General features: G+C 50.6%; 2 protein-coding genes and 1 long non-coding RNA gene across 9 annotated transcripts in view; 2 read left to right on the forward strand and 1 right to left on the reverse strand.

Moving 5' to 3' along the window:
• Positions 1 to 395, reverse strand: part of RTEL1 (regulator of telomere elongation helicase 1) — a 45290-nt gene extending 44895 nt beyond the window's left edge. For 6 of the 7 annotated variants that reach the window (XM_027646119.1, XM_027646117.1, XM_027646116.1 and 3 more), the window contains exon 1: positions 268 to 326. The gene's annotated coding sequence lies outside the window, so the exon portion shown is untranslated. Of the gene's footprint in view, positions 1 to 267 lie in introns of all 7 variants that reach the window. The other variant, XM_027646114.1, reaches the window with a different exon arrangement.
• Positions 396 to 441: 46 nt separating this feature from the next.
• On the forward strand, positions 442 to 1847 carry LOC113948408. Its single transcript, XR_003528153.1, has 2 exons — positions 442 to 630; positions 997 to 1847. It is a non-coding gene; the product is annotated as an uncharacterized LOC113948408 (long non-coding RNA).
• A 2495-nt stretch (positions 1848 to 4342) lies between these two features.
• On the forward strand, positions 4343 to 19870 carry STMN3 (stathmin 3). The gene is made up of 5 exons (XM_027645993.1): positions 4343 to 4631; positions 13612 to 13707; positions 14053 to 14228; positions 14716 to 14907; positions 15417 to 19870. Exons 1-5 carry the CDS (start codon positions 4613 to 4615, stop codon positions 15474 to 15476), a joined length of 543 nt encoding a protein of 180 aa, XP_027501794.1. The 5' UTR covers positions 4343 to 4612; the 3' UTR covers positions 15477 to 19870.
• The last annotated feature ends 2299 nt before the right edge of the window (positions 19871 to 22169 follow it).

Genomic DNA, 22169 nt, shown 5'->3' on the forward strand with positions numbered 1-22169 from the left:
GGGCACTCGGGGCCCGGGTTTCCATGTTCCCGGTCCCCTCCACCCGCTCTGGCCCACGTTCCGGTATTCCCATATTCCCACATCCCCCTATTCCCGAGTCCTGGTATTCCCACATTCCCCCATTCCCATACTCCCGTGTCCCGGTATTCCCACACTTCCCCATTCCCGTACTCCCGTGTCCCGGTATTTCCACACTACCCCATTCCTGTGTCCCAGTATTCCCACACTCCCCCATTCCCGTGTCCCGGTATTCCCCTATTCCCGCACCTCCGGCTCCGCCGTTCGCAATCCCCGCGCCCGTGTCACGTGCCCGCCCCACTCACGCTCCGCGCGTGACTTCCGGCGGGCGCTCTCGCGAGAGCGGCGCTGTTGCCCCGGTAACGGCCAGGGGAGGCGGTGGCCATGGCGGGCCCGGACTCGGGCCCGGGGCGGGTCCCGGGGGATCCCGGGCCCGGGGAGCGAGCGCGGCCCGGGGGCTGGTGCCCTGTCTTTTAAGGGGCCCCGGGCAGGAGCGGTCCAAGCCCGGTGGGGTTTGGGCCCTGCCGCACCTGAGGGAAGCAGGCCTCTCTCCCCTGACAGGTGGTTCAGCCGGAGGGTCCCGCAGCCGCTTCCCTCGGGGCGTTGGCCGAGGTGGGGCCCCGAAGAGGCAGAAATCGGCTCTCCGGTCGCTAAAAACTGCATTTCCAAGGCCTCCCAGCCGTGTGCGGGTGCCCCGCGCCGGGGCCGCCCGGGACTGGCGTTTCTGCCCTTTTTAAGGACTCGGGAGCGTGTGATGAGCGCTGCCCTTCTCCGGGCGGTGTCCAGGACCCCGCTGTGCTTTGTGCTGGGCGGTGCTGCAGGGAGAGGGCAGAACACGGCAGGAGGCTTTGTGAAACCCTCAGCCTTTAAGGTGGGAGGGGTTCTGTGTCGAGCCTTGTGGCTCCCGCCTTAGGAGCAGTAATGAATTCTGACGGGTCTCTTTTGTTTGGGGTGAACGTGCCGCTCCTTTGTTCCCAGCTTTTCTTCGGCGCGGTGCTCCCACCCTTCAGCCCCCTGTCAGTGTATTCATGGAACGGCTCCGTCAGCATTCCAGGTGCTCAGGCCGAGGGTTGGTTCCACACGTGTGTGATTGCAGCGAACTGCTCTGGATTGATGGATTACTCAGTTTCTAAGACCCAGGTGTTTTAACAAGGCATGGTTTACCTGGACCTCCAAATTTTGCAAAAAAACCCGTTTTATGCAGTTACATGAGGGAGAAGGCAGGAACGAAATATTTTACACATATCTCTGTGCTTTATTGCTGCATCTCACGCTGTCAGATGGTCACTGTGTAGATGTAGAACAGGATACGTCTTCTTTTCTTGTAACTCTAAAATTATCTATCCCTAGCCAGCTGCACAATTGGTTTGTGTGCAGAAGTTCTGATTTTAAAAGGAACGGAAAAGTTTATGTGAATTAAACACTGTGTGATCTGTACTGTTCCCAAAGTGTGGTACCTTCTCTGTCTTGGTGTTGGGTTAGGGGAGCTCGTGGGTGTTGCTGTTTTGGTCACCAGCCTTTAAACTCCATGAGCTGAACTTCCCTGGATTATAAACTGTCTTTGATTATAGGGAGTGGGCTGGATTATAAATTGTCTTTGTGGAGAATGGGCTGGAGAGCACGGAGTTATTCCTTTGGATCTTCATGGCACTCCGTGCAAAATGTAACAGCTGTTTTTGCTCGTGTTTCTGACTGTGAGCTCTTCAACGTGATACCAGTCATGCAAGGTTAAGCTGCAAAAGAAATTACTTTGTAGAGATTGTAAAATGAGAGTGTTGGATAACCTGTGGGGACAATAAAGGTTCAGGTCTCCTCATAAATACATGGAATACCGTGTCATCATTATTTCCTGTAAACACATCTTTCCTACATGGAAGAGCAGTGTCAACTGTGTGCCAAATGAGATTATTTTCCCTTGTTTAAGAGCTGTTGCTTGCAGCAGTGTTACCTGCTGGGAGAGAAGGGCTGGAAGGCTCCCAGCCCAGAGGAGGAGTGTGAGTCAGCAGGTGCCCGTGTCCACAGCAAACATGACTCAGCTCCCGCCGGCTCCGCATCTCCTGGGGCTGCTCCTCTGCACCAGTGACCCCACCTGACCAGGCTGCAGCCAGGCTGCCTCCAGCACTGCTGCACCAGGTTCTTCTAAAAACAGAGCAGAGGAAACGGGGGGGGGGGGACAGTGATTTGTAATTTTAAAGAGAAACATTTATTTCTTGTTCAGGTTGCGGAGGGATTGCGAGGGTTTGGTGGAGCTGCAGCGCCTGTGTCGGGGTACAGGGATGGTAAATAAAGGTGTTGTCTTACACTGGATCATCATCCTGGTGTTTGGCTCCCTGGGGTAAACCCTGAGTTCTTATAAAGCAGGAGTTTGGAGAGGGAGGAGAGGTTTGCAAAATGTGGGTTGTGTGACAGTCCAGCCCTTCACCTGGAACAGCCTCTCCCTGCCAGCTCAGCCAGAGGGAACCAGCCCTTCTCCTCTCATTAGTGGATGGGGAAGATCTTGGCTAAACTATTTTTCATTTTCAGGGAAAAAAAATTATGCAAAATATAAACCTTGGAAAAGAAAAATATAAACCTTGGAAAAGATGATCCTTAACCTCTGTGGGGAAGTAGCTGAACCATGTCATGGAGACCTGGAAAGGAGGACACTCGTGCTGTGAAGAAGTGCAAAAGGAATAATGGTCCTGTTTGTTCAGAGGCTGCCCAGGCAGGATCTCTCTTCCCAGATGAGATCCAGATGCTTCCAGATGAGCAGGAATCTTCGGGAATGGGACAAAAGAATTCGTAGAGCCGTGAGGACCTGCTGTGAAACTCCTGTGGTTGGCATGAACGTTATTTTCATCCTTTCAGACAGGAGAGGATTAAGTTACCAGTCGTTGTCCTGAGATGTGATGGTTCCCATAACAACAGGCTAAAATTTTTGTTTGTCCCAAAATTATTGGATTCATTTAAATCCTGGTAATCCAGAGCCTTTCTGTCTCTTTGCTGTTGGGAAATAGCTTTCCACCCTGACCCTCCAAATCGTTTGTTCCTCATTTCTCACACAGTGTATTCCAGTGGGACACGTGCCATGGCACCTTGAAAGCCTTCTCTTCCCTTTCTTCAATAAAAGGAATAAAATGTGTACAGGATTGATGTCCAGAAGATGCAGAATGTCACAAGAGGTAGCCAAACCCTCTTGGGACTGCTGGGTACATCAAAGCCAGAGCTCATCCTGAACAGAGCTGGGAACTTATTCCAGCAGTCAGGTGCCTGGGATGGCTGCCTTCCTCTGATCATGGCAAAGATGTTTTTGAAACACACGCAAGATAACAGATAAAGTCGTAGAGATTCAATCCAAGGAGAAAGTAGAGGGAGTTGAAACTACAAAACAAGCCTTGGACAGACCAAGAAGCAGTTAAAGGTCATAAAAAAGCTCCTGTTGCAAACACGCTTTGAAAATGTGTGGGTAGTGTTGATTTTATTCTGAATTAGACTTATTTTCTATAATTTTTGGTTTTGTTTTTAAATGCAATGCTGAAGGAATAGGACACTTGGAAATTGGGGGGAAAAAATTAGGAAAAAAGGAAAATCTCTGGGTTTTTTAACTGAATTTAATAGGCACTGCCTGTGGCTTCTGCCCCTGACCAAGCCATAGCACTGGCAGCTACTCCAACAACCTGTAGTTCCCTGCAGCAGCTGGAATTGTTTGGGAGTGTCTGCATTGCAGCGTGCTGGGAGATGTGTGGGTTTGGGAGGGTTCCCTGCTCCCAAATGTGTGTGTGATGCTCTAAAATAACAGAAGCATTGGCCCCTAACAAGAGCCACAAATGGAAATGAAAGAAACGATAGAGAACAGAGAGCAAATGACAAGAAGAGAGGTCCTGCTGCCTGGGGTGGGGGAGAAACCTGGAGAATTCTCACTGAAGAGAATTCTCCATTCTGCTCTTCCTCCTCTACTTTTACAGCAGTTTCTTCCCCAAACTGCAGCTCCTTTAGTGCCTCAGTGCTGGTGCAAAAAAAAAAAAAGCTAAACCCATTCCTAAAAACCTGTCTGGGATCCCTCCTCCCTTTGCTGTTTGCCTAAAGCTGCTGCAAGGGTTGGGGTTTGGATTTTACATCTCAGCCCAGCTAAGTCCGACCCCCCGACCTGGCCCTGCAGGTGAGGCTGCCTTGGAATAGATGGTTTAAAAAAAAAAAAAAAAAAAATCAATGAATTTGCTTATCTCTGCTTTCAGCAAGGGAGAAAAAGCAGTTTAGCCCATCTCAAGCAGACAAGAAAGGGAGGAAGAGGAGGAAAAATCCTCTTTTGCCAGCGCCCGGCTGGGTGTGTCTCCCCCCCTCCCCCGTGGGGCTGTGTTCCTGGCAGCCAGGCTTGCCTGGGAGGGATCTGCCGTCAAAGCCACCCAGGAAAGGAGGCCTGATACGCTCATTAATATTCTGAACTAGTGACCCTTCTCTTTCTTTCCACCCCTCGCCTTTCTCTGGGCGCTCCAGCCTCTCCCCGCCGCGGATGGCTGCAGCCCCCTCCAGCTGAGTCAGTCCTCCCTCCCCGCAGCATTGCAGCACCTCCGCAGCTCCTGCGCTCCTGCAGCACCCGCTCCGCTCCCGCCGCAGCATGGCCAGCACCGTCTCAGGTAGGACAGGCGCCTTCTGGGGGGGCTCGACATCAACGCACTCCTAAAACCATCGGGGTTTATTTTTTTTATCATTATTCTGAAGGTTTGGGTTGGTTTTTTCCATTTTTTTTTTTTTTTTTACTCCGTGGGTTTCAGGGGAGTTCTGCTCTGAGGAGGCAGTTGGTATGGCAGCATTGTTCCCCTTCCTTCCCCTTCCTCCCCCGTACACACACCCTTCTGATGCAAGATAGCAGGTGGGCTTTTTATTTTAATATGAATACACAGGTGATAAACTTGCCAATTTAAAATATTGCTGCCGTTACCTTGTGCCATTAGAAGATTCTGCTACATGCCAATTAAATATTGTTTTTGTAATATGTTACAGGGCGTTTTTTTCCCCCTAAGAAAAATTTGCACGCTGTGTAGCAGGATGTAAAGAAATCAGGAATTACATTTTGTTTTATGGAGATCATGTATTGGCTAAATGGGTAATGGAAAGGGAGACAGGGATGAGAGACAGTAATGCCCTATAAAATTCCCCAATGCCAACCAAAAGGACCTGGAGGGGTTTCTGTGTATTCTCAGGGCTTCCCAGCCCTGGATTTCTTCCACAGCTCGCATTTCTTGGTTAGAAGATGGTACAGGGGAGCGGCCCTTTGATGGCGTTGGGTGAAATGAGATGCTGCAAGGGAAGCCCTTCCTCCCTCCTGCAGCAGTGCCGGGAATCACATCCCGGGAGCCTGGTCGGGTTTGGCTGCAGGATGGCAGCCTGCCCCGAGGATGCTGTGCTGCCTCGGTCCAGCTTCCCAAAGACTTGTCTCCCCTTTTTTTCTCAGGAGGAGGGATTTGAATGGCTGAAACCGGGAGTGTGGGTGAAGGAGAAAAGCCTGAAATGGTACAATGAGCAGTGGGTGTGTTTAGGGGGTCTTTTGCTTTTAGAAAAACAAGTTTTCTCTCGAAATGGCTCTGGATTCTGCAGCCCATAAAGAGGGGCTTGGGTGGGGAAAGCAAGAGCCTGGAGGGCTGGGATGGAGGGCTGAGCAGGAGCCACAGACAAAAAAAGAGCAGGTAGTGCTTTGTGACCCCCAGGCAAGGAACCAGCCCGAAGGAGACCAGGCAAAACACTTCCTGCTGCTTTTGCTGTCCTTTGCCTGGGTTTCCTGCTGTGCATTTTCAATTCCTTTCTCTTTTTAAAAGACCAGTAGATGCAGGGGGGAGAAGGGCAGAGAGATGGAGGGGTGTGTGTGGGGGGAGACTGTGAGGGCGCAGCTGATCCTGAGTGGGTTTTGCATGCAATTAAAGAAGTCAAGCAGCATTGTAAAAATGTGTCACTGTGACAGAAAACCTCCAGCTATTGTGTATATTCCTGTGAGTATCCCTGTCTCAATGAACGTCTGCAGCAGTGCACTCCTGGGAGGTGCCACCCATCTCCTGCCTTCCCTACTGAGCAGGATTGGACCTCGTTTGCAGAGTGGGGGTGGGAGTGGAGGCTCAGACTTACCGGCCATCTAAACCAAGGTTGCATCGAACTTGAGATGGACGAGGATGAAACACGCGTGGGCAGAACATGCGTTTTCCAGCTGGTGCATTCTCGCCCTCCCAACCCACCACATGCCCGTAGCATATTTCATCTTCCCAAAGATGCGGTTTTGCTGTCAAGGGAGGCTTGGGATCGTGAAGAAGCGTGAAACCGTGCTTCCTTGTGGCTCAGATCAAGCAGAGAAACAATTTCAGGGGGTGAAAAGTCACGGGAAAGCCGTGCTGTGGCAGGAGGGAGGAGAATAGGGCGCTGTGTGCCAAGGGATGGTCGGGGCTGAGCCTCGCCCAGCCGCCTTTGCAGGAGCAGCTCCTCATCTCCCCATCGCCTATAGCACGTGCAGCAGGAACGGAGAGTAGCCTGGAAAGGCAGGAGGAAAAAGACAAGTAAATCCTTAAATTAAGGAATGAGTCTTGATTGCTTCCTTCATTATTTCCTTCTTTATTCTCAGCAAAAGCCGATCCGTGCTGAAGGCAGAGCAGCTGCATCCTCTGCGGTTGATGCCCCGGGGGCTCCCCCCCCCCCTTGGGAAGATTAAACAAACAACCAAATCCTTGGGATGAAAAGAAACAAGGCTCGCTTCCCCCAGCCCGGCAGCCCTCTCTCTTTTCTCCCTGCCACCCCAGGCGTTTTCCCCCGGCCCCGGGGGTTGTTTTCGGAGCTGGAGCCGCGGGATGGGCGGCACATGCTCAGTGCCGGCTCAGCTGCGGTGCCGGCCCTGCTGCCGGGCAGCCCTTGCAGGGACAGAGCTCCCGCAGCATCCGCGCAGGGCTTTGTGCTTTTGTGCACCGCGGGCGGGGGGTCTGGCTGGGCTCTGCAGGGCTTACGGAACATCCCCCCGCCGTTTGCAGCAGCTGGGTTGAATAAAGGGACCTGAGGTTACGAAATGATGCAGTGAGGTGACAGCCTCGCTGGCTTTTCTCTCTGGCGTTAGCGTGTCTGAGAAGGTGGAGCCAAGAGGAAACACCAGGTTGTCATGACTGGGCATGGTAAAAGGGCCTTGGCAGACCCCGAGGTTTTCCCCTCCTGCATTGAAATGTGAGAGCTGTGTGACTTCATGTAGCTCCAGGTTATCCCCTTTTCTGGATGGTATCGGTGGACACCACGTGGTGTTGCCCTGTGCTGACACTTCTACTGCCCACTGCTCAGAGGCCTTTCTGTCAAGCTCTCCATCTCTCTGTGTTCCAAGAAATCACCATTTGCTTTTTCTTCAGGTGTTGATGGAGTCTACATGGCCTTAGAAATGTATGATACTTTTATTGGGACTTAAGGTTTACAAACCAAAAGAATCTACTGTAGGCATTTACATATATGTGTGTGTTTATATATATATATATATATATATGTCCTTTTTTTTTTACCAGTGTATCCAAATGAGGAACTGAGGGACCTAAATCATTGGAAAATATTTGTTCTTTCTAAAATATAAAATACAAATCATATCTTATTTAATGGCACCACGTAGGCTCTCGGAGATTGCCTTAGATATCTCAAGAGAGCCTGTCAATGTTTGTTCAGATTTGGTAAAGGCACTGCTTTATCCAATGAACATGTTTTCCTTCTGCAAAGGAAAAGCTGGGATTCAGAGGCTGGATGTGGCAACCAGAAGGCTGCAGATAAGCCCGTTGTGACAGCAGTGTGGGCAGCAGGGGGGATTGCAACTTCAAGCTTTATTAGGGTGAACAGGGCTGATGATTCTTGGTGATAATCCTTGGAGGGACCTGAAGCTCACTGAAACTTCTGTACCCCTAAATTAACTGGAAACAACACGCCTGGCTAAGCCTTCCCAGTTGTCCTAATGACATGGGCTTTACTCTTCCAGGTGGGAGTTTATGTTTCAAAAACAAAAATCTCCTATCCAGAGGGGAGTTAAACCAATGGTCAAATCTGTGATTTAGAAATAAAAAAGAGCCAGAGAGCAACCAAAGACCATGGGCTTGTGCTGTGGCACTTTGGCACATCCCAACTGGTAAAGAGCTGTACAGCGTATTTCCAAAAAATTCTTTCGTTCTTTAAAGGTACCTCTACATTTTTAGTGCCTTACTAGAGAATCTTATACCCTCTGAATGTGTTTATACAAATAATAACACTGTATAATGGGCGAGTACAATAATCCTTGGTTGATGCACAGGAAACCAAGATGCCAAGAGGCCAAATGACTGTCTGTGGTCACACAGTATGTCTGTACCTGACCCATCATGGCACTGGGCTCCTGTCTTTGTCTCATGAGCTGCTGCCTCATCAGGTCCCCAACTCCTTTGTAGCCCTTTGTCTCACCCAAACCTGACCATCCAGACCTGTGTTTGCCCCAAATCCACAAACACTCTGGGTCAGCTGCTTCCATTTGGCTCCTTCCTCTGCTTTATTAAGCAGCCCAGGCCATGGTTCTTTTCTCCCTGACAGTCAGTCACTCCCATCTCAGGCTGCCAGGGCTCTGCTGCACAGCTTTGACCCTTCTCTCCTGCTGAGCCCATAGAAGAGGAGATTCCCCTGGTTATTTTCCTGGGAGCAACCCACATGTTCCAGTGCTACAGCTCGAGTGATTTGCTGATCCGTTGGCCGTGGGTTGATGTGACATTCATGAGCTGCCAATAAAACCTGGGGGGAAGGAGCCAGGTGATGGGAAACCATCCCTGGGTGAGTGTTTGGCAGATGTTTGACAGAAGGCAGAGTAACCCTCACATCTGCCTGTTCTTGTGGATGGTCCCACATGAGCCCATGGTAACTCCTGGGCGTGAAGTTTCATGGTGAGCAGCTGAGATGGTGTAGGGTATCAGTGTGGGGTGCAACTGCTGAGCTGACAAAAAAAGAGAAAAAACACAACCAGAAAAACCCATACAGAACCCCAAATAAAAGAAAAAATGCTACTGTTTTCTCATTGTGTGATATCTGCTGCTGACCTGTTTGTGGAAGCTGGGGACCAAGAAGATGGAAATGAGTTAGACTGAAGGTCTGGCCATGATTTTTATGACAGGATTCATAGTGGGGGAGAATATCTGGAGCCTACTGTACTCTTTAGGCTTATCAAGGACTGTGGTTGCTTTTGTTGTGTGTGTGGCATTGCAGTCTTTGTGCTGGAGGTCTTGGTTAACTGCTCTCTGGTTTCTCTACCTTCTGTTTAAGCTTTGACTATAATTGGCCTGTTCTCGTTTTTTTCATTAGATAATATTCTTTATGGAAGCAATTTTTACTTCTCCAAAGTTATCTTCACAAACCAAATTATTTTCTTCTAATAACCTTCCTTTGACCTTGCTATCAGTCAGAGCACATCCAGTTTCATCCATTTAAATTGCCTGAATCCACATAAATTAGCCTTGCCTTGCCTCTGGTTCATTATGAATGGCGCCGTATCAGTGTTGTGCATAGATGGTCTCGCTCTGTTTTGCTGGATGTCATTTAAACACCAAACCAAAACCTGGTTAGGAAGCCAAGAACAAAAGTTTTTGATGAATAAAAGGTGTTGAGCCCCACCCTCCAGGCAGGTGTCGAGCAGGAAGACAGTTCCCGTTGCTCGTGCACAGCACCATCCCCAGCCGTTCCTCCATCTCCGGCGCTGCAGCCACTCGGGGAGCAGCTGGATAATGTCTCCGGAGGTTGAGTTGGAGACAAACACTTTTCACGGATCGATGGTGCACGTAGCGCTCCTGCTCATGCAAAGCAGAGGGGATTTGGAAGTGCAGGATGTTCCCTACAGCACTAGAGGGAGCACAGGGAAGGAGTCGCCAGAGGCAGCTGGGAGCCCCCTGAGCCTCCTGGTGCCTTGGTGAAGGCCCAGGTCGTCTCCCTTCTTCTCCTTACAACAAGGAGAAAGTAATTTTCCCCAGGCATTATATACATGTAGATGAAAAATTTTAATAAATATTGATTGCTTCATGGGGTGTCCGAGGGAATACAACCAAACCAGAGTCAGCCTGTCCTGATGGCAGGGAATAAATGTTCAGAGGCATTGAGGAACTGACTGCACCTTTTTGGATTGCAGCTTAATCACTACCCAGGGCCCTCTGAAGCAAACAAAACACAAGTTTACCCCACTTTACAGGATGGGCCTCTGATATATTTTTTTATTATTTCTACAGTTTATTCACTTGTTAGTTTATACAACTCAGTCATTTGCTATGTTTCACACCAGTTCTGACAGCAGTGAAGTGTTATGACTTAGTGTTGAAGATATACCAGAGTGAATGAATTTGCTGCTGATCTTTCTACTGCAGCATTTACCTAAAAAGAGATATAAAATATCAGTAAGTCATACCTGAGTGAGCAGCCTGTCCTAATCCTCTACCCACCAGTGAGACAGAGCTCTTGCTTCCCCTCTGAGACTGAAGTGATGCTTTGGGATGAAGTCTCTGAGGACATGAGTCAGATTAATCTATGCAGAAATGAAATATTTGTTCAGCGTAAGCTGAATTTATTTTTGCTGACTTAGCAGAAGTAAAAATGCTAATAGATCCTCAAATAAAATGTTCAGCATTTCCTGTCTAATTGTTCTTAAAACATGTACATTTGTGCACTGGATGCAGCCTTTCTGGGAAGGGGCTCGTTGGCCATGTCATAATGTGGTCAGTCAGATGTTTTGTCCTGGTTCAAGGGACACCAGCATAAATATGTTCTCAAAGCCTAATATCTACTGGAAAATGGGAGTGCAGATACTTCTGAAGCAAATTTGAGTCCTGAGGTTTGAAATGCTGATCTTTTACCGCTGAGTTCTGGGCATGTCCTTTCTGATGCAGCTGCGGCAACAGAGCTGGGGAAGGGTCTGGAGCACAAGTGTGATGAGGAGCGACTGAGGGAGCTGGGGGGGCTCAGCCTGGAGAAAAGGAGGCTCAGGGGGGACCTTCTTACTCTCTACAACTCCCTGAAAGGAGGGTGTAGTGAGGCAGGAGTCAGTCTTTTCTCCCAAATAACAAGTGACAGGGCAAGAGGAAACGGCCTCAAGCTGAGCCAGGGGAGGTTTAGACTGGACATTAGGGAAAATTTTTTCACTGAAAGGATTGTCCAGCCTTGACACAGGGTGCCCAGGGAAGTGATGGAGCCCCCGTCCTTGAAGGGATTTAAATTCCATGTGAATGTGGCACCTGGGGACATGGGTTAGTGGTGGGCGTGGCAGTGCCGGGGGAACGGCTGGACTCGATGATCTCAGAGGGCTTTTCCAACCCAAACGATTTAGTAAACCCATGGTCCTGTAATTCCTTCGGGAGTCGGTCCTTCCCCCTCGCCACGCCGAAGCCCCCGGCCCCGCGGGCGGTGCTGGGCGGACAGCTCCCGGCGCGGGGTCCCGGGGGTGGCGATGGTCCTGAAGGGACAGCTCCGGGCGGGGGGCGGTGCTGCCGCTCCGGGAAAGGTCCGGGAGGGGGGCTCGGTCCGCTGCCCCCTTCCCGCTGCTTCCCCCGCTCCACCCCGGCAGCAGGGGCCGATCGGGGCCCTTCGGGACCGTCCCCCCGCCGGTCCCCGGGGCCGCGGCAGCTCCAGCCCCGCTCCCCGGAGCCCTGTGCCGCTAATTGCACTTGACGGCTGGCGCCGGGCTGCAGCTGCAGCGTCCGGGACGGGACAAGGACGGGGAGCACTTCCAGCGCTCATCACAGCCCTGCCGCAGCCCAGGGCCCTTTTGTCTTCTCCCTCCTCTTCGTTTTAATTGACGGTCAGTTTGCTCTACAGTGGGGAAAACGGGACAGGGAAGATCCCGGTGGAATGGAGGCAGCTGTGAAACCACCACAACAAACCTCCTGAAAGGCAGGGAGTGCAGCATGGAATCATCTGCACAGAGTGCCAGCACTGAAGCTCAAGCAATGAAACACAAAGCCCTGTGCTCTGTAACAAGTGCTGGGAGACCGTTAAATTGAATTAAATGAGCGGGTCGGGGGTGTGGCACATCTGCTTCATGTCTTGGTTTCACCCAGGCCCAGACATAATGGTGGAGCAACGACCTCGTTGCCTGGTTTGTTTGTATTAAATGATAATGTCTAAATGATAATAAATGATAATGCCTCTCGTTTATTCCCGGGGAGCTTCCTCAGGGCTCTTGGCAGCACATTAGGAGATGCATTAGCTTACTGCTGCATGCCATGACTTCTGGCCTCTCAGAGGCTTTCCAGAGGTTTTTTTTCATTTGAAACAAAATCAAAGATGTCTGGCTGGCACTGCTGATGTGAACTGTTCCTATTTGGTTTACATTTAACAGCAGGACTGGGCAGGGTGTTCAAATCAAAATATGGAGCAAGCTAAGAAATTGTTCAATAAATATCTGAGTTTCAGGGATGGTTGGTTAGCAAAGGAGAGTGCTAATTAGGATGAAGCTCTGTACCTAGGAGAAAAAATAAGTGCATATATGAAGCAGGCATAAGTTTTCCCACTCGATTAGCTCTGGGAAGGCAGAGGAGAAGACCTGAAAGATGTTCCTGAGAACATGTGGTACACAAGATGCTACTTTTCTCAGAATTGTTCTGCATCTAGTGCCTCTTCATATCACAGAGTTCTGGGGGTTTTCCTGTCCTGCCCCAGGGGAGGGTCTTGCTCTGAAGGTGGCATTGGCAGCTGAGCTGCAGAGTCGCCTCTGGCTGGAGGTCAAAATGTGATCTCAGTACAGAAGGGACAAACCAAGGCCAGAAGCACCAGGGCATGTGGGAAATCCAGAGGCAGAGCCAAGGCAGGACACCAGAATGTCTGTGCCTGTGGCAGAGGCAGGAGCAAGGGCAGCACAAGGAGGTTCAGGGCAGGTTTGGCAGGACATGCAGCCATGAAGACTCTGTCCCCACATGCCTGGGTGTCCCCTGAGGAGCCAGTCCAGGGCAGAGCCTCAAAGCGCTGGTGAGACCTGGGAGCTGAGCCCCAGCTGCTGATCTGAGACATGGGAGTAATGTTGTGAGGGTTACACTGATGTGATCAAGAACCTGACAGCCTGACAGAGCACCTCCCTGGTTTCAAGTCCATCTATTCTGAGGCCCTTTGTCAAGAGTGTGCTAACAGTTCACTGTCTTAAATGTGCTAAACTCCAAAAATACAAGTGAAGATTGCCCCAGAAACAGACCTGCTGCAATCTGTCACGAGGGCAGCAGCTCGTGCCCTTGTGATCACTGAGGACTCTGCAGTGCATCCCCCAGACTGGAAATTATCATTCCAGTGGAGAAAGGGTGTGGGCAGCTGTCCCAACATGGTTAATGACATGGGCTGCAGTGCCCCAGCTCCTTTGGAGGGAAAATCCTGCACAGAAACTTATACCTCTAGATGTGGTAAATTCCTGCTCTGTGTCTTCCCATGACATTTGCCACACTGGCATCTAATTTAGCCTGCTCTAGAGCAGACACTGCTTGGGGACCTTTTGGCAGGCCATGGGAGTCTGGAAAAGCCTCCATGAAGTCTGGTAGCTGCAAAAGGGGTTCCTTGTGTACTTGCTTCATTTGTCTGTGAAAAAAGAGCTGCCATTGTTATTATAACATCTTCTTATTTTTATTTCATATTTTTCAGCCTACAAGGAGAAAATGAAGGAGCTGTCTCTGCTCTCCCTCATCTGCTCCTGTTTCCACACCCAGCCCCATCCCAATACCATCTACCAGTATGGAGGTAGGTAACCTGCTCCCACAGGAGCTCCAGCAGTGTTTGGATGATGCTCCCACTGGCAACGTGGGAGCTTGAGAGTCAATCTCTCTGCTTCGTGTCAGGGTGACATACAAGACATTAACAGCAATGTGGCCTTTCTGTAATTATGCTGTGACTTTAAATTAATTGCATTGACGTGGGGGAGGGATGGAGGTGATCACTAATTGCAAAATTCTGGAGGTAAAACAAAATCACCCGGGTCAGGACACACAGGACCCTAATTCCTGTGCAAAGAGCTTGGTGCTCTCAGGTGAATACTCCCTCGAGTGACAGGTCCACAGAGTCACTTTTTTTTTTTCCCTCACAAAGATATGGAGGTGAAGCAGCTGGATAAGAGGGCATCAGGCCAGAGCTTTGAAGTAATTCTGAAGTCCCCTTCAGATTTATCTCCTGAGAGCCCAATCCTTTCCTCCCCTCCCAAGAAGAAGGATCTGTCCCTGGAGGAGCTGCAGAGGAGGCTGGAGGCTGCAGAAGAGAGGAGGAAGGTAAGGAAATGTCCTATAGAAGCAGTGACTTTTTTGTGACAGGCACTAATTGCACCAAACTCTAAAACTGGCTTAGCAGCAGCAATCTGCAACACCTGGGAAGAGCATTCTGGCACTTGTTATTATATTCCACTGTAAGTTGTCAGGTGAGATACCACGGAGTGAGGTTCTGCAGCCTGATTTAGCCAGGGAATTGGATTCCATCATCGTCACCTTGTGGATGTGGCGCTTGGGGACAGGGGTTAGTGGTGGGCTTGGCAGTGCCGGGGGAACTGTTGGACTCAATGATCTCAGAGGGCTTCTCCAACCTAAGTGATTCTATGATAGCAGGAAAAAGGTGCCAAAACATCTTCTGAGCGAGAGCGTTACGGGATGGAGGGTGGTGACAGAGAGGTTTGAGCAGAGGAGATGGTCAGAAAGCCCCTCTGGGGAGCAGAGGGCTGGAAGAGCCTCTCTCTCCAGTCACCTCCCACCTCTCCCTCGGCAGACCCAGGAGGCTCAGGTGCTGAAGCAGCTGGCGGAGAAGCGGGAACACGAGCGGGAGGTGCTGCACAAGGCGCTGGAGGAGAACAACAACTTCAGCCGCCTGGCTGAGGAGAAGCTCAACTACAAGATGGAGCTGAGCAGGGAGATCCGTGAAGCACATCTCGCTGCCTTGAGGGAGCGGCTGCGCGAGAAGGCGAGTGCAGAGCCCCGGGAGAGGGCTGAGGGCTCAGGGTGCTGATCCTCGTGGAGGGGTTGGGGTCTGGCCCCTGTAGGGTCATCCCAGTGCGATGGGCACTGGGGAGCGGGTGTTTTGTTGCTGGTGGGGCTGTGGAGCAGCTCTTCTCTGGAGCAGCACGAGGAGGGGGAATGTGTCCTTAAAGGTCAGTAGAGAACATTGTCTGGGTAATCTTGATAAGTGCAAGTTCAGAGCCGCAGGATCAGGCCCAGCCCATGTCCATGGGCTGCATGGCCAAAGGGCTTTGCATGAGAGGGGATCCATGAGTTCTCTGTGGGTTCCGTCACCTCTGGGCTCCCACAAATGATGCTTCACTCCTTGCAGGTGTAACTCGCTGTCCTCAGGGGGCGTTGGATGGGAAACTGGTCTCTTTTTTTGTGTCTGATGTAAATCCTGGGTGCAGGAGGAAAATAGAGAGCACAAGAGCAGGCAGTGTTAGCCTGGTGTCACCTCTCCCATTTTTGCAGGAGCTGCACGCAGCCGAAGTCCGCAGGAACAAGGAACAGCGGGAGGAGATCTCTGGATAAAGGGCTTTTCTACACATCTAGCACCTGATTCCTGTTAACAAACCAACCAATCGACCGACCAACACATTTCATTTTGTTTGTCTAGATGCAGCATTCGGTTCTCCATCCCCATTCCCTGGTGTTCGTCCCCCAGCTACACGCTTCTCTCTGCATCCCTAATCGTCAGTGCTTGTGGGGATTCACAGATCATAGGGACCTCTAAGCAGAATAGCAACTAGTTCACATGAAATAGAGAATCAATCAGTCGATCAGTCAATCAAACAGCTTCTTTGGAGGGTTTTGTCCTTTTTTAAAAAAAAATATTTCTTAAACCGATGTAAAAAAAAAAAAATTAAGGTATTAATAAATTCAACCAGCAGTGTCACGGAGGTACAGATTTCTTATCTGGGGCTTTTCCTCCTCTTGGTTTTTGGTCCAAGCCAAAAATCATCTTCAGAATAATGGGAAGAAAGTGATTATTTCTGTATGTGAAGTTAAATAGGGAGCAACCCCTTGTTTGCCAGTGGTAGGAAAGAGGAAGCAGAGGGATGGGTGGCTCAGAAGTTGCAGCATGCAGGACTCCCATCTCTTGGCTGTATCCAGGTCCAGTCCAGGCAGGCAGTGACCCAAAGTCCTCATCTTTGGGTGATTCTTTGAGAGCAGAGTGATCCTTTGGAAGCAGGTGAGGGTTTTCACCCCAAGCTTGGTGCTGGGTGCCCCATCGTGCACTACCTGACACCCTGGTTACCTGTGGACTGAAGGAGCCCTCTCCCTACCCAAGCAGGGACTGAGAGGTCTTGGACATTCAGCCCAGGAGAACCATGGATGGTGATTGCAACCCTGGCTCTGTGGGAGCCCTGGGAGAGGGCACTTGGTCTGCAGGCTCTCCAGCACTACCACAACACAGGATTTCACTCTGTTAGGAAAGCAGATCCAGTAGAGACGGTGCATGGTTGTGAAATAACCTCTTAGTGAACAGAATAATCACCCTTCCCTCTTTCCAGAGGTGGATGTGGCTCTTCAGCGCCATTACAGAGCAAACTGCTGGAGATCAAATCCTGGAGCTCTTTGTTGATCTCCCCAAAAATCCCAGCTGGATATGGGAGGGATCTCTCAATGGCCATGTCTTGACATCAGGGGACTCTGCTTCTAAAAGGAAGGGCTACCTTACTCCCGAACCCCTCGGCCTGGGCTGGGGGCAGGACAGGGCTGTTAGAAAGCTCCTGTGCTGTCAGCAACAAAAATAAAATAAGATTTAGGGCAAAGAAGGAAACTGAGGGTTGAATTTCTTACCAGTAGCTAATGATCAGTTTATAGTAGCAACTGTCTTAGATAAGCATCTGTGTAGAGCGCGGCATCACCGCCAGCATCACCTCATCCATATAGTGGCGAGAAATTTTAAAAAGTTTAAAAAAAAAAAATTTAAAAAGTAATTTAAATGAAATGTTTGTGTGTAAGAAATGGTTGAAACTGTCAAATGTCTGTGTCCCGCGTTGGTGGGATCTGAGAAGGTATCTGCGAGATATTAACCCTGTCCTACTCTCTGTGGTGCTGAGTGTTTGCTTGGTGTGTAATTCTGACCTGGAGCTTGTTGTAAATACTGTTTTTAGTACTATGATTATTATGATTATTATTATCAGAAACGTTGTACTCATGAGCAGGAGTTGAAAACAAGAGAAATGGCCATTTTCACTCTCTCCTGGGGGCTCAGAAGGAGTCAGGAGGCTGAGCCAAGTGAAGGCAGGCTGTTGGTGGGATGCTGGACCAGGGAGCAGCTGGAAAATTATGGGATTGGGAGCTGGAGGCAGCTGAGTCCTGCAGGCAGGGCAGTGAGAGCAGGGACGGCTGCTCCTCGTGCTGGGAGGAGAAGGAAGGGCTGAGAGGTGAAATAGAGGTGATGCTTCAGTTCTAGTACATATTATTTAGTGTTGACCCAAACCTCCCTGTGTGGGGGTTCCAGGTGACTCCCTGCAGCCCCAGGGAAGCCAGAGGACTGTCAGGTTTGGCGTGTGCTGGAGGAGAGGTGGTCAGTGGCAGATTGTGCCAGACTCATCCTCCCAGACAGCTCCTGAGTCTCTGGGCTCAGTTCCTGCCTGAATCTTCCCTCTCAGTCCCTTGTGCTGCCTTGCACCTCTCTCCTCCCCCTCTCTGTAGCCCAGCTGGGTCTCAGGTGGGGACTTACTCTTGCAATATCTTTCCCTGGAAAAAAAAATCCCCTGGGAAACACAGAATGGCCTGGCAGATGGTGCTTGTGCAGGTGTGAGCACTGGGAAACTCATTTTTCTTCCCTCCGTCGGGCCAGTGAGGTGAGGGACAGTGGATGTGGCTGGAAAATGTGTTACTGCAGGGTGAGCTCCTGCCTCAAAGGAGCAGGGATGTGCAGGGGGAGTTTTGCATCAGTAACATCAGGCAGCTGCTGCCAAGACACGTTGTGCCAAGGAAACAGCCTCATTGGTGGGGCCGGAGGCTTCAGGTGTCGCAGAGCCGTGTTTGCCTGGTGCAGATGGATGTAGTAGGGATGTTCAGGAGCTTGATGCTTGCCCAGTGCCACTGGGCACTATCAGGGAAATGTGTGATTGCTTTGGCTGCGCGGTGTTGGCTGGATGAGGGGCATCCACCCACTGCTCCAAACCCATCGTGGCCAGGAGCCATGCCCGACCGGCAGCACGTGGCACGGGCCGGGATCGTGGTTATTCCATGCCTTTCCATATCCCTTCATGCTAATGGCTGTGTGCAGCTGCATATTTCATGCCTCAATTGAGACTAATCAAGTACCCTCATTAACATCCATATTGCCCCAGCCTCCCTCATTCCTGGACTGTTCCCATGTACTGCAGTCATGGACATGGCATGCAACTCCCAACTCCCGCGGTCACCTTCCTTCTGGTGGGGCTTGAGGTCCATTGATTCCTGTGGGTGTGTATGAATCAAGCTCTGTACAGACAGTTTTCAGCCCCATTTTTGCAGCAGCACAAGGACACAGGACTGTGCCTAGTAGGGAGAGCATCCTCAGGGCACACACAGCACCCCTGCCCAGACCGTGAGTGTGGCAGCTGTGTGAGGAAGGAAGGATGAGATGGTGACATTATTCTGTGCATGTACATGCCTCCCAAAGAGCCCTCCTGGGGAAGGGCCTCTGACTCAGGCAAGACCGAGGAGCTGAAGTGAAATGAGCTCCCAGCTGGCACCAACAGCTGGGCGATGGGTGAAGCCGCAGAAGAGCTGGGAAAACTGGCCTTGTAGCCCAAATTACAGCTCTGTGCCCATGTTATCCCTCACAGCAGAGCTCAGCTCTGTCCGTAAATAGGCGCTTCCAGCTTCTTCTGGACTGAGCCTGTTCCTTGTCTTATTGTTTCTGAGTCATTAAAAAATCTTGCTCTAACCCAGATGTGGGGTCCCCTTTGAGTTGACCTTCCAGGGCTGGTGGGAGTTCACGATTGCATGCATCCTACCTCGGGGGTAGGTCGGTCTTGCTGGTCCCTTTTCAAATGTAAACTTCAGCTTGCTTGCTTTAGCTTAGCCCGGCGTGGCTCTCTGGCCCTGGCTCTGCAATCCTGTCTCATGGGGTCCGTTATATCCCTCCCATGGCATTCCTGTCCTCCTCGCAGTGGCTGTGCACTCGGCTGTGCACACGCGCACAGAAATGCATCCGTGGAAACAATATATGCACATACACTCTGATACCACTTGAAATGAGTCAGGGAATGGCTGTTTACGGTGCTAGAGATTTCTTACTCTCCATGCTAGGGACAAGATGACATAGCAAGACCAATAAACTCCACCTTTGTAGTCAATTGTCGTTAAGTAAAGCAGAAGAGGGGCACTGGCCCATGCCTGAGTGTGGGCGCTCCGTGGTCCCCGGGGTGCAGGGATACAGTCTGGGGGGCGTGGGACCTGAGTGCAGGGGATCCCTGCCCCAGCATCCCCTGTACCTCAGTTTCCCACACCCCGAGACAAGGGGACACGGACACTCCCTGCCCACGGGGACCGCGGGAGAGCCAACGACTCCACGCCTCCAAAGCGCTCTGAAATGGAAAGTACCAAAGCATCGAGTTGGGATAGGCAGCTGTGCATCCCAGGAGGAACAGCCCAGCCCGTGGCTGCAGGCAGAGGGTTGGAAGATGACTGTGTGGGCACGGGGCTGAGCCATGACCCCAGGGCTCAGCATCCCGGCTGCTCCCCGGGCAGGATCCGCTCCTCCTGCCGCAGCCGGGGCCACCGTCCCTCGTGCCGGGTGGGAAGCTGGTGCAGTGTCATGGAAGGACTTTCCATCCCTAACAGAGCCTTGTCCGGTTCCCTTCGGTCTACCACGTGCATTTCATTGTCAACTTGAGGTTGTTGTTGTGCAAAAGAAGTGATTATGAAAAAAAATAATAAAGGAAAAAAAAAAGAAATAAAGTTGGTATGAAACTGTATGTGTCCGTCTCTCCCCATAAACGGGTTGGTTCAGTTCCAAGGCTTCTCTTTGTATTGTGAGAATACTAATAAATTGCATTAAACAGAAAATTGACCTAAAGATTTAACGAAATAGACTCTAAGCATCTGAATGCCCAATGAGTACTTTGCATCCAGCACAGAAGACGCAGAAAATGACAGTTTATGGCAATTGTCAGAGGGAAAAAGTAATAAATGCTTGAATGAGGGTCCTGCTGATACCCCCTGTGGCTGAGAGTGAGGGTGTGCACAGAGGAAGATCGAAAAAGATACAATACAATAAAATAAATATACAATAAAAAAATACAATGAATGCAGCTCTGGAAAACACACGAGCTTCTTTATTAAAAAATCCAATGCTTCCTTCATGAGCTTTTCCTGGGAAAGGATCCAGCTTGGACTGGACACAGTGGAAGGGAGCAGGACCATGGTTACCAGGGAGAGGGGACCATAACCCATGGGACCCTGCATGGCCAACACTCCAAAACCCACCCCTGGGGCCAGGTACACAAAAATGCCCCCAAAGCTGCAACTGAAAACAGGGAAGTTTGTAATCCACAGGGACACGGGGCAGGGAGGGTGCCTGGCCACTGTTCCAGCTGCTGAGGAAAGTATCCCCCACTCGCCTTTTTGGGGGAGGCTTTTGCCACCATGAGGGGTGCCCAACATCACTGCCCACTGCCCTCCTTGTCCTTGAAGTGATATTGAAACAGCAGCATCCTCATGGGCTGTCCCACATCTTGTGTTCCCATCAAAACAACCAACGTGGGAGTCTTCCCACAGATCTCAGCAGAACTCTGTGTACAAGAAACTGAGGGAAGGCAGAGGGGGTTAAATTTAATTGCCAGGGCAGTGTTCTGTAAGAGCAGGGAGGACAGTGCCAGGGCAGTGCCAGGACAGTGCTGGGGCCATCACAGCAGTGGCAGTGGCTGAGCAGCCCATGTTTGATGCTCTTCTCATGTGTGCTCAGGACGCTGCCTCCTGCACAAACAGGAATTCTATTTTTGCAGCGTGACCTTCCTGGTTTTGGAGATAATGACCTGGCTGCAAACACAGCATTGCTCACTTCTCCTCTGAGGTTTCCTACAGATCACTAACACGGGCTCTTAAAAAATGTGGATGTAGAAAACTAAACCTCTGCAGTAGTCTTGGGAAAACAGGAGCAGTCCTTAGTGCCACACAATTCAAGATATATTAGAGACCAAGCATGGCCACCCTCTAACTAGTTAATTCAAGTCACATCCTTCATCCTTTTGTCATCTGAAGGAGGAAATTGTGGAGGAATGGGATCAGTTGGGGTAGGGGGGTGGGAGGAGCAGGAGGCATCATGGAGATGCTCCCACCACCCTCCTGCCCTGCCCACCATGGAGCCCTCCAGGGCTGAGTGCTAAAGATATGATACTGAAGTCTTGGACCAGACTGTAGCACCCACAAAATCATAGTATCAAGGAACGTTTGGGGTTGGAAGGGACCTTAAGGCTCTTCTCCTTAACAACCCCCCTGCTGTGGCAGGGGCACCTTCCACTAGAACAGGTCGCTCCAAGCCCTGTCCAACCCAGCTGTGGACACTTCCAAGGGTTGGGCAGTCACAGTTTCTCTGGGTAACCCGTGCCAGGGCCTTACCACCCTCACAGGGAATAATTTCTTCCCAATATCCAAGCTAACCCTGCCCTCTGTCAGTTTAAAACCATTCCCCTTGTCCTGTCACTCCATGCCCAAGTCAAAAGTCCCTTCTGAAAAAATCAACAGCAGGTCAAGAAAGCAAAATATCTACATAATTCTTGGAGGGATCCCTACAAAGTGCTCAAGCTGTGCCTGAGTGAGGGGAAGGGAACACCAACCCTGCCACCGTAAATGTAAAAGCTCACCTGGGCAACCAAAAAATAGAGATTTTGCAGAGTAATTGGGTTTGAAAAATAACAGCTTATCCTTTCTCAGCAGCCTCTCTTGGCACCGTGGCTGGAGTGAGTCTGCCCACTGATAAAGGGGCAGAGCAGGGAGCAGATAAGGTGCCAGGAGGTGAAATCATCCCACCCTGGGCGCTAAATGGAGCCCAAAGATCTTCCCATGTCCTGGGATCTGACAGCAAAAGTCAGGTTTTGCTTTTTAAGAGGCCACTGACTGCTGGGAAAACTGGCACAGGGCAGCATCGCTGGGGGTTTGCTGCCTTCTTACCATCTTTATAAGGCCTCTGCCCTTGGGCACTGGCAGGAGCTGGTTGTAGTGAGAAAAGGGACCTTTTTCCTGCCCCATCTAGCCCCAGTGTGATTCTGAGGATGC

The sequence above is a fragment of the Corapipo altera genome, unplaced genomic scaffold (assembly GCF_003945725.1).
Source record: "Corapipo altera isolate COAL_440 unplaced genomic scaffold, ASM394572v1 64, whole genome shotgun sequence".
Lineage (NCBI taxonomy): Eukaryota > Metazoa > Chordata > Aves > Passeriformes > Pipridae > Corapipo > Corapipo altera.

What these genes read in the sequence shown, in the direction of transcription:
- STMN3 (XM_027645993.1), top strand. An exon ending in CTGCAGAAGAGAGGAGGAAG is followed by an intron (nt 14,229 to 14,715) that starts GTAAGGAAATGT and finishes CTCCCTCGGCAG; the next exon opens with ACCCAGGAGGCTCAGGTGCT. An exon ending in GGGAGCGGCTGCGCGAGAAG is followed by an intron (nt 14,908 to 15,416) that starts GCGAGTGCAGAG and finishes CCATTTTTGCAG; the next exon opens with GAGCTGCACGCAGCCGAAGT.